Source organism: Endocarpon pusillum (genome assembly GCF_000464535.1).
Source record: "Endocarpon pusillum Z07020 unplaced genomic scaffold C720987, whole genome shotgun sequence".
In the NCBI taxonomy this organism is placed as follows: domain Eukaryota; kingdom Fungi; phylum Ascomycota; class Eurotiomycetes; order Verrucariales; family Verrucariaceae; genus Endocarpon; species Endocarpon pusillum.
Window position 1 is genome coordinate 232947 of NW_006913582.1, and position 12355 is coordinate 245301.

Genomic DNA, 12355 nt, shown 5'->3' on the forward strand with positions numbered 1-12355 from the left:
CTTCTACTTCTTGCCCCGTTTCTTCCCACCCTTCTTCTCCTCCTCCTCCTCCTCCTTTTCCACCTTGACAAACCCACCCCGAAGCAGCGCCTCCCTGGCCGCCTGATTGATCAGTCGAAACCGATCCGCACCCAGCTTGACACCTCCATACCACACCTCGTCACCACCACGACCGCATTCCACACATCCATCCGCTGCATCAGACGCAGCAACCGCCCCCCAGCGGCCGTCTCACCATCATCATCGCAGTCTTGAACCGTGACCCCCGTCTCTCCGTCCCGCACCCTCCACGCCGAGATATTGTGCGTCGCGGCCGCGACCTTCTTGTTCGTCGCGAGCAGCTCAGCCAGCGCCGACGCCGCTGCGCCTTTCCCCGCCACGCTGGCGCATCGCGCGACGAAGACGCTTTTCTTCTCCGTGATCGGGTCCGAGACGCTCCACTCGGAACCGGGGATCCGCGCCGCATCGCTCGTCAACCCCGTTCTCGCCGCCTGTTCTTCCGCTGCTGGGAGACGGGCCACAGACTCTTCCGCGGGCTTAGCAACCCGTCCGCCCGACCCGCNGCCCGCGCCATCCTGTAGCCGGCCAAAGGCCTAGTAGATAAACTCGATCAGATCGAACAGACAGACCGAGCCGCGCGTCCAGACGCTCGAGAGCGTCTGCTGCACGAGCGTAACGGCGTGCTGGCCCGAGCCCTTCTTGCCCAGCTTGCCCGTCGAGTGCGTGCCATCGGCCCGCGGACACGTGTCTGGGTAGTCCGCGCGGAAGGAGAGGAGGAACGACACGGATTGGCCGGGGATCTGCAGGACGAGGTGGTGGTCGGGGTTGTCGTTGGAGCGGTTGTTGTTGCTGCTGCTGCTGCTGCTGCTGCCGCCGCCGACCGGGGCGGCGACGTTGCTGCCGTAGATGGCGTTGATGGCGTCAATTTCTTCGCTGAGAGCGGCGTTCGCGACGATGCGGGCGCCGTGCTGCTGCGACATCATGGACAGAGGGGAAGTTTGTGGAGAGCATGTCCACACGCGGGACTATACTACTAGTACTGGGGGCTCGTCGTTATTTCTTGGCGTGGTTTCTCTAAGTTACTAGTTAGTACATGAGAATCAAGATTTCATCATCCCTCGCCGGAAGGACACATGCCCAAGAACAACACATTTTTGCATGTTTGCGTGTTTGCACAGCCTCACATGAAAGACACTCATGAAATTAAGGCTCAATCAATCCTCGATGAATATGGACGGTGGTTCTCATCAAGAAGCCGGGGGGTAGAGAAAAGGGATACATCAACCACTCCGCCAAAAGGACAGCGCTTGTGGGTTTCGAACCACACTAAATTGATATACCCCTCATTGACTGGTAGGGCAAAAGTATTTGCTGATAGAAATTCGATATTGAAACCCTTGTACTAGGTAAGACGATAAATATCCCCCTAACTCCTAATCAGCTATAAACTGCTCCCACCCCGTGTGATTGTGTCCCTGTCCCGTGTAGTAGACAAGGCTTTAGAATATCTGACATACTGATGTACTAAACAGCTCAACGGCCAGGACAGAATTGTGCGCCAAGAAAAACATCATCATATCATGGACAGCCATTCTAGGATTTAGTCGGCTGCCATGCATGGGCATCACCCACACGATCTGCAGTCAGCCCAGCGCTGCCTGGCTGCTTGAGTCCGGCCTCAAGCTGCTTCTCATAGGAAACGTGGCGTAGGCGTTGAGATTCGCGGGGGGTAAGTTGCAGGTAGGTCTCGACGCCAATGGCGTGAATCAACAGGGCCAGCCACAATGCCATTCCAAAGGTCATGTTCAAGCCGGCAGCGACCTGAGCGATAGAGCCATTAACGTCGGCTTGGACCAGAGCCCGTTTGCTAGGATCAGTATTGTTGTAGTATGACATGCAGTCCGGGTATGCTGCCAGAACTGAATTGCGATCTTCCATCATGTAATCCAGCTTGCCACATTCCATCGGGACATAATAGCCACCCAGGGCAGAGATGATCGCAGTACCACTGAACATAATGAGACGTAGAGTGATGATTGTCCCAAAGTAGAACCATGTCCTCAGCATCCAAGCTCTGTGCTGGTCGATCTGGAGCCGTTTGACGTTGTAGATAGCCAGGGCAAGACCTATGGTGGTCATGAGAACAAGAGTACCAATTCCCGTCTGAGCTGACAGGTCACCACCGAAGGTATGGGGCGCGATCACAATGGCTCCAGCATTGGAAATCAGAACAAGTACGACAATGGTCCAACCATTGATGCGATGGAAAAGAAGGAATTTGTGCCGAATGACAGGAATGAATTGATATATTGCCAAAAATGCCGCGGCTAGACAATGGGTCAGATTTCTTGTCTCCCAAGAATGACGAGAACTTGACCTACGGAGGATGGTGCTCAGATGAAGCAAGATGCCAACCTTGTACTTCGGAAACTGTGTGTACCAGTAGCATTCGCCAGGCGCTGTACCGCCCTGCGTGCAGAAGACCCCATTGAAATTCAAGTACTGCAACCGAGCGAGAGTGAAGCCTAGGAGTGCTCCTCCGAATATAGTGACTGCAAACGCCGATCAGCATGTAACGAAACCTCAGAAGCGGGTAGGCACTTACACAGAACGAAGTTGTAGCCTTGGGAGAACCCAACGCCATGGTAGACCTTGCGAGCATACCGAACAAAGACATTCGGCGAAGATTGTGACGACACGACCATGATGAATTCACGTCAAAAGAAGAGTAAGGTCTAGAACAATATCGCAACGACTTCTGGACAATGGGAGAAATATCTCGAACACCTCCGTAGTGGGATGTCCATTGTTTAAGTAGACCATGTCAGGAGGTTCAAAAGGACGGGGCAAGGACAGTGACCGTTACGGCCACATACCGTGTGCATTGCTAGTTCGCAGACCAAATGCGCAAGTCTACCTTGCCGGGGTATGATAGCAAGCAATAGAAGCCTTCACGGATCCGGTGCTGCATACAGTACTTCGATGGCGTGGCGGTGGCAGCGCCCATAGCTTCCTGACGCGGCAACTCAGTGCGCCGCATGCAGAGTATGCAGAATCACCAAGTAGGAGAAGGTTGTTGCCTGTAGGGTCTGTACTCATCATCAATCATCAGCCAATATCAGCCAATATCAGTTCGGCATCATGCACTTATTTATTTAGCGCGGGGAAACTAGCATGGTCCATTTCTGGTAATAAGATGCGCTGACCACTCTCGTCCCAACTTATTACTGCTCTCATTCTGTAAAGATTGCCGAAAGATGGTCGGAGTGGCAGGGAAGTCGAAGGGCTGCAACACGTGTCGCAAGAGGAAGAAGGGCTGCGACCTCGCGCGTCCTTCCTGTGGACAATGTCTCAAGAGCGGGAATGTGTGTGGAGGATACCAAAAAGATCTCACCTTCATCCACCATAAGATACCTGACAAGGATCGACAGCCGTCTACTGTACCCAAGGCTTCTCTGCGGAAGGGTTCGGTTGCATCCTCTGATAGAAGCTATTCCCCATCTTGCTCTGACCTTGTCTCGTGGCCGCCTGTTTCTCCCAATCACGACTGGGAGGTCTCATCTGAACCCGGACAGCAACAGAGTTGGCCATCACCATCTCTACAATTGCTATCCTCCAGTCTTACTCTGACCGCTCTCACGACGCTTCATACTTCGCTATTCAATTCGGTATTTATGCCTCGTATTTCTTTCGCTACTCAACCATCGTTAATGTCATTCCGACATTCCACGAATTGGACCCATTTCATCCCAGAACTCGTGAACAATGACTTGAGCTTGCAATTGGCGTTTCTGGCCCTGAGCTCGTCTCGCATCGGCCATGACAGCCACGATGAGAATCTAATTACCTCGAGTCAAAGCCTTTACGGCAAGGCGCTTCGCGAGATGCAGCGCGCGCTCTTGGACCCCAAGAGAAGGCACGCGGATGAAGTCATCTTGGCTTGCTCAACGTTGAGTTTGTATGAGATATTCGAAACCCAAGCATTGGCAGCAGTGCAACTTGGTGCCACGCCCCATGGCTGGCTCTCGCATGCGGCGGGTGTGGGTCGCTTGCTGGAAGCTCGGGGACCCGAGGGCTTCGCTACAGGTAAAGGACATGCTATTTTCCTGCATGTACGAATTCTCATTGCCATTCGCTATTCTACTGCTAGGAAGGCGTGCTTCTTAGCCAAGCCTGAATGGCTCACATCGCCATGGAAGAACCATCCCAAGAATATGCTACATAAAATGATTGATGTGATGGTCTTCCTTCCTGTGGTAGTGGAGACCTATGACCGCCTACAAGCAGACACCAGCTTTGATTTTGGAGAGACACGTCGCGAAAGACAATCCTTGCTGGCCAAATGTGTTGCATTAGACAAGCAACTACAAAACTGGTACACGGCGCTATGTGCCGAAGTGAATGGGCGACCGTTATGGCACACGTTTCCATCAGATGATGCATCATATCCTTTCTCGCATCTGTTTCGCTTTGATGAGTCCATCATCGCATACACAATCTTGCTCTACTGGACCTGTGCTATGATGATCCAATCAACCATGTGCCAATTGCAGCGTCAGCTAGGGCAAGGAGCCGCACAGTTGCCTGACATGGACAATTTACCAGACCACATCAATCCTCGCATTTATGCTGTCAACATTGCGCAGTCACTGCCGTATATGCTCCATCCGGACATGGGCAGCCTAGGTCCAAATCTCGCACTATTCCCGCTAGGCATGGCCTTCGCCTTTTTCGCAGCTACAACTCGAACCCCTCGGAACCCAGACATGGATGCTATGGAATCAAGTGGTTCAACGATTGATGGCCTCGACGAAGTAAATGACCCGCTCGCTGATGACTCAGCAATAGATGTCGATTACTGCCAATGGTTCGCTAAAGTTTTCACCGATTTGGACTCTCGAAACATGCCTGGCGAAGCTTTTCTTTTCCGTCTAATGAAGGCTGTAGGAATTGCAAGCGCCTTCACAGGCGTCCATCCTGTCATAGCAAGTGCAGCTTCTACCAATGATTAAGCACAGTTTGGGTCCGTCCGATGCGATATCTCACCGGTACTCTTCAGACCATACCAGGACGCTCTACATATCAGGCCTTCAGGTGAGGTACTGGATTCGACAGCGCGGGAAGCTCGGGGCGCTGAATTCTCCTGAATTCCCCACGGCCACCCAAGAAATAACTGGCTTTCAGAAGCAACCATCCACCAGTCATAGCCTTCTGTCTGTCCGTTCCTATTCTTTTGGTGCTCACTACTAAGGTTCTGTCCATCTAGCCAGGCCAACCTTGTCTCCTGAGCTACAATGCAGTACCAAAACTTTCACCACATCTAATACTGAGGGTGTCTTTCACACCACATTTCCATTTCTGCCTTGCGCGACATTTGTTCATCTCCCTGGTACGGATAATTGGGGGCTTCCCATGCTTTCTGGAATATGTGCCATTGCTCAAGCCGAGCGCGGTCCCACATGCAGTATCCTCGCGCACGCAGTGCGATTTGGGAGTCGGAATACACAAAATCTGACCGAGACTGATGCTGATGAGCCCAAGCCCAGGCGTCCAGAGGCCCGCGGTCAGGGTCTTGGATGAGTGGTGAGTTATCCCGGGCTAGTCTATCTTGCTCTTCTTGGGTGTATTCTGAAAGGTATACCCCGTCGTCAGCTCCGTTCGCATCCTTGAGGGCGGCATACAGAGTGTTTTATTTGCGGGTCTCCGGAAACTGTCTAGAGCTCGGTGCCGTGCTTCACCAAAACCTAGGTCAACAATCCGTCGCAGATGTTTTAGGCCTCTTGAAAGCAATCTTTGTACTGGGCCAGCATCAAAGTCGTCACCATATTCTACTAGGTCGACGGCCGTGAATACATTCCCTGTCTGCTCACAAACGTCATTGTAAGCTATTGTTGTCAGCGCTAAATCTCAAGCTGAATCAGGAACATCTGTACCAGGACATACGGCGCGGAAGAGGTAGTCATGGACACATGCAAGCTGTTCATTTTCACAGTCGGAAAATTTGCAGATGAGCAAGCCTCTATTTTCGCGAACATCAGAGTCTCGACAAAGGTTTTGATAGACCTCGAAACGGTACAACGCACGCTGTATCCGATTCTTTTCGTTCTGGGACAAGGGCCCCGCTGGCGGCGCATCAATATAGGCGAATGTGGAAGCTGTATTGAACATCTCTGTGACGAACTTCTCACCCCAATACTCAACGCAAGAATGGAGATTGCTGACAGCGAAGGCATCGACCATGGTCCACGAAGCTGGTGGAGACGCTCGAGAATGGAGATGCTTACTTGCAAAATCGCATATCTCTCTCCACGTCCGCGGCTTCAACTGAGAAGATCGCAAAGCAACAATAGCATCCGGTAGAACATCGGCAACTACGTGGTTTTTCAGGACCCGGGTGGTGATTAACCTTTCCGCATTGATGAAGGCACTGTAGAAGGAGGAGCAAGCGAGGGCCCATTGATCTTAGGCTCCAGACGTCTGGGAGAGCAGAGAGTATTTCCTGCTTCAGTTCCGGAGGGAGTCTCGCCAAAGGGGAAGCAGTAGCCATTTTTCTTCTTCCTCTACTGTGTTACTGCTGGGTCGTCAAGAAGAGGGCAAAATATTGCTTAGAGTGTTTGAAGGAGCAGAGATGTTCTTAAGGGCGCCAGCTCTTGCTTTTTCAACTGTAGGCCTATGTACAGTCATTAATGGCCTGACTCATGACTCACCCTGCAGCGTAGTCTAATATTTACCAGTTGGACAAGATATACTTGGTCAATGTGGAAGAACAAGCTGCGGCTCCAGTACGTTCGAGCATCCTGCTGCCACGTACACTCTAAATCTGTTACAGAGTATTTCACTTGGGGTAATGCGAATATAATATCCGACAGCCAGTGCCTTAAGAAGCTGATTAGTAATTGGGGATTGTTTACGCGACAAATAACTTTTTGTTTGCGTTTCGTACCCATCTGTCTTTGATTATACACGATGGCTTAGAAGATGCCTGAGAATGAGTAGCGCGACATATCCAATTCGTTCGATATTAGTGGTTTTGGCTCCGTGTTGAAGCATGGCATGGAAAAGCGTCTCTAATGGTCTCCGAGATGCCCTATTTCAACCAATCAACAAGCAATAAATGACGGCGTCAACCCCTAGCCAGGCTACCCTTCGCCACGGTAAATGGCCCCGGCTCCTGCATTTTAGATCTGACAACATTTCTCTGATACGATTACAAACCCTTCATTGAAGACCAATCTACAAACGCGGCAGCATCTAATCATACAACAATGCGACAAGAACCACATCTCAGTGACACCTTGACGCGTCTGTTGCACAATGCTCTGTGCTTCAGACCGCAAATTTGCAAAGACCTTCATCGGTGATATTACCTTCGATATCCAGAGACATCAGAAACGCTTTCCTCTTTTTCTCCACCGCAACATTATGCGCGTTCTGAATCACCATGCGAAGAGGCGTAGACTTGGCTCTCGCTCCTCGGCGGTCAACTTGCAGACCAGCCCATCCAGGCGGAAATCCCAGACTGATCTGGTTACTCCTCCGCCCCGGAGTACGCGGTTACGCGATCAGCTTATTGAGAAATTCCACCAAGAGGATGCGGAATTGATCCTCGATGTCAGAAGCATTCGGAGGAAACTCAACTACCGAGAAAACCTGGACCAGCGACCGCTGAAACGGGTCAAACGGGAAGCGGTTGAATGTAGATGCTATCTCGCTGTCTGGGATAATCGACAGGGCCATAGACAGCTGGAGCCAATCTTGAAGAGATCTGGGGACTGTGTGGTCACCCCTGCAGACATAGCCTCGGATGCTCATACTGTAGAGATTGAACTTAAAAGCCCATTTCGAGTTCCTGCCAAGGAGTTCTTTGTGCCTACCGTCAACCGAGACGGAGAAGTCACGAAATGGGCGGTTGGGGATAAATATCTGCTGGAGATCAAGATCATCCCTTGCAATACATCCGACTTGTGGCCTCCAATCCCTATTTTGAGCAAAAGTGAGGAGTCTTTGACGCGCGATCTGGTGAAGAGAAAGGACCTTTCTTTTACAGAAGGAATGCTTATCTCGAACTACACAAACTTGCCTCATGCGCCGTCCGTGACTGTACCTCTTAACGTCGCGTTTGATCAGGGCGGCAGGACGTTCAAGACCAAGTATGGTTTGGAAGTCAACTCCGAATGGACATATCCACATTATTATGATGCGAAAATCAAGAGGGAAGATAGCATCCTGGCTAAGAAGATAGAGGAAGAGGGGAAAATAGACCCTCTGTGCCGATCGGTTGACAGCTATCGCACTGTGCAGACTTGCACATCGCGTATAAGCAAGCTTGACGAGTCGCCACCAGTTGTGCCCGCTGTTAAAGTCTCTTACATCTGGGACATCGAAACCCGGACACCTGTGCCGAGAGAGTCTCGTATAGCTTCTCTCGAGGGCCTGTACTGCCCAATCTGCCAGAATCAAGAATTTACGGATTTGAAACATCTCCAGTTCCACTTCGTCAATAATCACGATAAATACACATTCAGCATTGAAGATCAGCAGGACGATGTACATACCAAAGGTCTGAAGTGCGTCACGTTCAGAGTCGAAGTCGCAGAAGTCGTCCGGCCAAGCGCAGCGAATCAGGTCAAAGATGGACAAGAAATCAGCTGGCAAAGACCTGAACAGCCGTTTGATATTGATGCTTACATTTCTGGGGATCAGTCGTGGGTTGGAGCTCTGCCTCGCCGACGTACAGCTGCGGCCCCAGCCCAATCTCGACCATTCCAACACACGACCCCAAACACAGTAGCACAGGTAGAAGGGGTAGCTAAACCAAGGAGCACATTTCGGTCTGCAACAGAAGTGTCCGAATTACCTCTTCCAGCCCGTAAGAGGTTTTACGTTCCAGTTGCGAGGACAATGAGGAGAACCTCCTTCTATCGCTCCATCAACCATCGTGCTATGGAGACCGGGGAATTGCTGTCTGAGACAGACGACGATATAGATGACGATTGGTGGATCAAGAGACATCGCGACACCATTGCCGAGACAGAGGATTTGACAGCAGAAGAGAAGGAGTTCAGACAACGATGGGATGCGCATGTCATGTCTGAAGGGTGTCCAAGTGCCAGATATGTTTCTGATATGCTCGTTCGGTTTGTGCGAGGCAACGCTGCTTGGCTGAACGGTGTGAATGGTAACGGGGACATGTTAATTCAATTTCAGCACCTCATTTCGTTGCTGATAGAGAGGGGCCTGATTGATGCAAGAGTGGTCAAGGACTGCCAACGAATCATTCACGATGGAGAAGGCCTTGGAAAGAAGCAGGTTCTTCGTCTCACGGCAGATGTTTCTGACCGGTCATTCCCAACTGAAGTACTAGCGGCAGGAGAATCTGGCGAGGTCCAGGACTCCAACCGGAGCCCAGAGCCCTTTCGACAACCAGGAGCGCAGATTGAGGCGGAAAAGCACAACGCGACCAACGTCAAGATTACACCTGATCAATTCCCTAGCGGAAGGGGGCATTCGGAAGCCTTAGCGGGAGGACACAGCACAGATATCTCTACTCCTGGATCTGGCCTTACCGGGCTAGATGAAATATCACAGCACTCGCCACCACCTTTAGAAGCCAAGCGAATTCAGCATACCATTGCCAACGGATGCTGCGCTACCTGCCATGACTATATCTATCGCCCCAAGAGAAATGCCATCACATGCTCGAATTTGGTAAGTCCATTTGCATCCATCACCCTCCCTTATTTTCCCCATGCTTTTCCCTCTTAGAGGGACTCATCCGTCTTCCGACCCTCGCATTAACAACCGCTTCTATTAAAACAGACATGCCGTAACGGAGGCATATTTCACCACCTCTCCTGCCTCGGTCTGAGCCTCAAGATCAGCCAAGGCGAACGGCAGACATTCAAATGCAAAGACTGCGCCGCAGCTCTGGTGATCACGTGAATCGCTCGCTCGACGGTGGTCATAGTCCCGATCAAAACCTTGGTCTGTCTCTGTAACTGGGCGCGCACTTCCAGAGCGCCTTTAGATTCAATGAAAACGTCCGGAAAACGGCTCCTTGATGGCTAGTCCTAGGAAGGGGATGATATCGGCTGTTTATGTTGCGTAGGGAAGGTGGAGAAGCCAAGGTAAATATCGAAAAGCGCAGCTCATGTAGTCGCCTGACATGCGCGAGCTGCTCAAGGCGACTGGTACAAATTGGCTTACGGCTTTCTGGCTTACAAATTGGCACCAGTGTTTCTGGAACCGAGGCCTCTCGCCGCCCGAGGCTGACATCACATCATGAAGGGCAGCAGCAAAGGCCGATTCAGACTTCCGGGACGCTCGTGTGCGAACCAGCTCAGTCCAGCCCAGCCCAATTCGGTAGCCGCCGCAGGCTTATATCAAATTCAACAAGGGCAGCGATAGCGGCAGCGGGCGAAGGCCTAACCCATCCATCACAGAAACGCCCCTTTCACGACACGTCACGGAATCGAGCAGCTCAGTGTCAACCCGGCACAAGGGGAAAATCAACAGCCACTCTCCAGCATGTCGGTTTCCAAACTCATTTCAAGCATATAACCACGTCAGCAAGAGGCTTTCCAGACGATTGCCCCCACCCCCCGGCTCGCACAAGTTTCGACCCTCTACATAGGATTACAAACCACAGGCTGATTTTGATTAAAACATTTTCCAGAGGGAAAAGGAACCTCTCACGGCCTGAGTTCAGAATAGCGATTGGGTGTTTGCGCCTCCTCCTCTGCTCGTGCAAGCAGCTCGGCTATCTGATCTGATCTCAACTGGCTGAGAAGAGATGTCTAGGATAAGGACAGGGACAGGGACAGGGACAGGGACAGGAAGCAGTCGAGCTACTAGACATCAGAGCCCCCCCCTTTATTTTATTTTCAGCGCAGATGAGAGGCTGGGTTTCTCGGCTAGCCTACGATGATGGAGAGTGGAGTAGAAGGGGTGGATGGGCGGGAAGAATATTGAAAAAAATGTCCAGGGAGGAGGGATAGCAATAGGCATAGGCATAGGGGATAGGAGGAAGAAGGGAGAAGGGGGGTGGGGAGATGGCAAATAGTGGGCGGGCAGAAAAAACGAAAGGACGACATTGTAGGTGGGGAAGTGAGACACGTAAGTAAGCGAGAGGTAGGGGCGGGAGAGAGAACTTTCGTTTTTTTTTGGTGTATGTGTATATGCGTGGGTGAGAGAGGTTCAAGAATAGCGAAAATTCGTGATCGATGCTTTGCAATAGAGCCCGGAATCTGAATTTTTATCCTTTCCTTTTCATGAATGATTGCTGATTTCTTGATTCTTGATTCGTGCTTTATGCGTGGTGCTTTGGAGCGCGATCACAATGGGAAAATCCCAGAGGATAAGTAACTAACATAACTTAGAGAAGAGGATCAATCACGTCCAGACGAACGAACGCGCAGACTCCAGACCCCTCTTTTCTCTTTTTTCTTTTTTGAGAGCTTGAGCTTGGGCTTGAGCTTGAGATTGCGAGGACGTTCTATGACGGGGTCCTTCGATGCGGAGCGAAAGGGAAAGTGAGTGGGAGAGGGAGAGGGAGAGGGAGAGCGAAGGTAGGATATAACTAGTAGGTACATGGAGGGGAGGATGGGAATATACATCTCAAATGACAATATGGAATGCATGTTTGCATCTGATACCATGACCAGAGATGTGGAAATAGGGGCCCCGCCGGATACTTACCTACTTACGCAACCGCCCGACCTCGCCTTGCCATCCATCCATCCATCATCAGTACATCAGGACTCGCGGCTCGCGGGCTATCCATGCATGCATGTATGCTGAGTATCGAGATCCTCAGACGACTATGAGCTTCCTGCCCGATGAATTGGAGCGTCATGGTCCTTCCGCTCGGGGATCGAGGTTCATGGAACGAAATCGCAGTCGCAGTCGCAGTCGCAGTCGCGTTTTGGTTTCGATATAGCTACTAGTAGTTGTGTATGTATCACGATTCACTGGCTTTGACTCAACTTGGGGGTGGTTGAGGCTGATACGTTCCTTCCGTCCGCCCGTCCGTCTGAGCGGGCTCTCGCTTGGGCTTTGATGTGGTTACTAGTCGGTGGTGTGGAATTGGAATTGGAATTGGAATTGGGATACCGTGACTCTGTCTTTAGCCGGGGGCTTGGAGGAGCGGGGAAGGGAGGGGCGGGTGAAAGCGGATTGTCTGTGTGTGAGTTTGTAAACATGAGTAGGCACTCCCCCGTTGGATATGTGTTTAGTAGGCCGTGGGGGACGATGGGGTGGGAAGGGATGTGGGAATGAGGAAGCAGGGATGGAGATCTTGAGCTGGGGGAGGAAGAAAGGGATTCTGGGCATGGATGGGTGTGTGGATATGGCTTCG

At 51.4% G+C, this 12355-nt stretch overlaps 5 protein-coding genes across 5 annotated transcripts; 2 read left to right on the plus strand and 3 right to left on the minus strand.

The window, feature by feature from the left end:
- Positions 1-3: 3 nt before the first annotated feature.
- On the minus strand, positions 4-980 carry EPUS_01255 (uncharacterized protein; the record flags this gene model as incomplete). The annotated part of the gene is made up of 3 exons (XM_007788548.1): positions 4-194; positions 236-536; positions 630-980. 3 exons carry the CDS (start codon positions 978-980, stop codon positions 4-6), a joined length of 843 nt encoding a protein of 280 aa, XP_007786738.1.
- Positions 981-1593: 613 nt separating this feature from the next.
- Positions 1594-2705, minus strand: EPUS_01256 (uncharacterized protein; the record flags this gene model as incomplete). Its single annotated transcript, XM_007788549.1, has 3 exons — positions 1594-2327; positions 2382-2552; positions 2606-2705. 3 exons carry the CDS (start codon positions 2703-2705, stop codon positions 1594-1596), a joined length of 1005 nt encoding a protein of 334 aa, XP_007786739.1.
- Positions 2706-3257: 552 nt separating this feature from the next.
- Positions 3258-5012, plus strand: EPUS_01257 (uncharacterized protein; the record flags this gene model as incomplete). Its single annotated transcript, XM_007788550.1, has 1 exon — positions 3258-5012. The coding sequence occupies one exon, from the start codon at positions 3258-3260 to the stop codon at positions 5010-5012; it is 1755 nt and encodes a 584-aa protein (XP_007786740.1).
- Positions 5013-5714: 702 nt separating this feature from the next.
- Positions 5715-6240, minus strand: EPUS_01258 (uncharacterized protein; the record flags this gene model as incomplete). The annotated part of the gene is made up of 2 exons (XM_007788551.1): positions 5715-5744; positions 5944-6240. The coding sequence occupies 2 exons, from the start codon at positions 6238-6240 to the stop codon at positions 5715-5717; spliced, it is 327 nt and encodes a 108-aa protein (XP_007786741.1).
- Positions 6241-7314: 1074 nt separating this feature from the next.
- Positions 7315-9942, plus strand: EPUS_01259 (uncharacterized protein; the record flags this gene model as incomplete). The annotated part of the gene is made up of 2 exons (XM_007788552.1): positions 7315-9708; positions 9820-9942. 2 exons carry the CDS (start codon positions 7315-7317, stop codon positions 9940-9942), a joined length of 2517 nt encoding a protein of 838 aa, XP_007786742.1.
- Positions 9943-12355: the final 2413 nt, after the last annotated feature.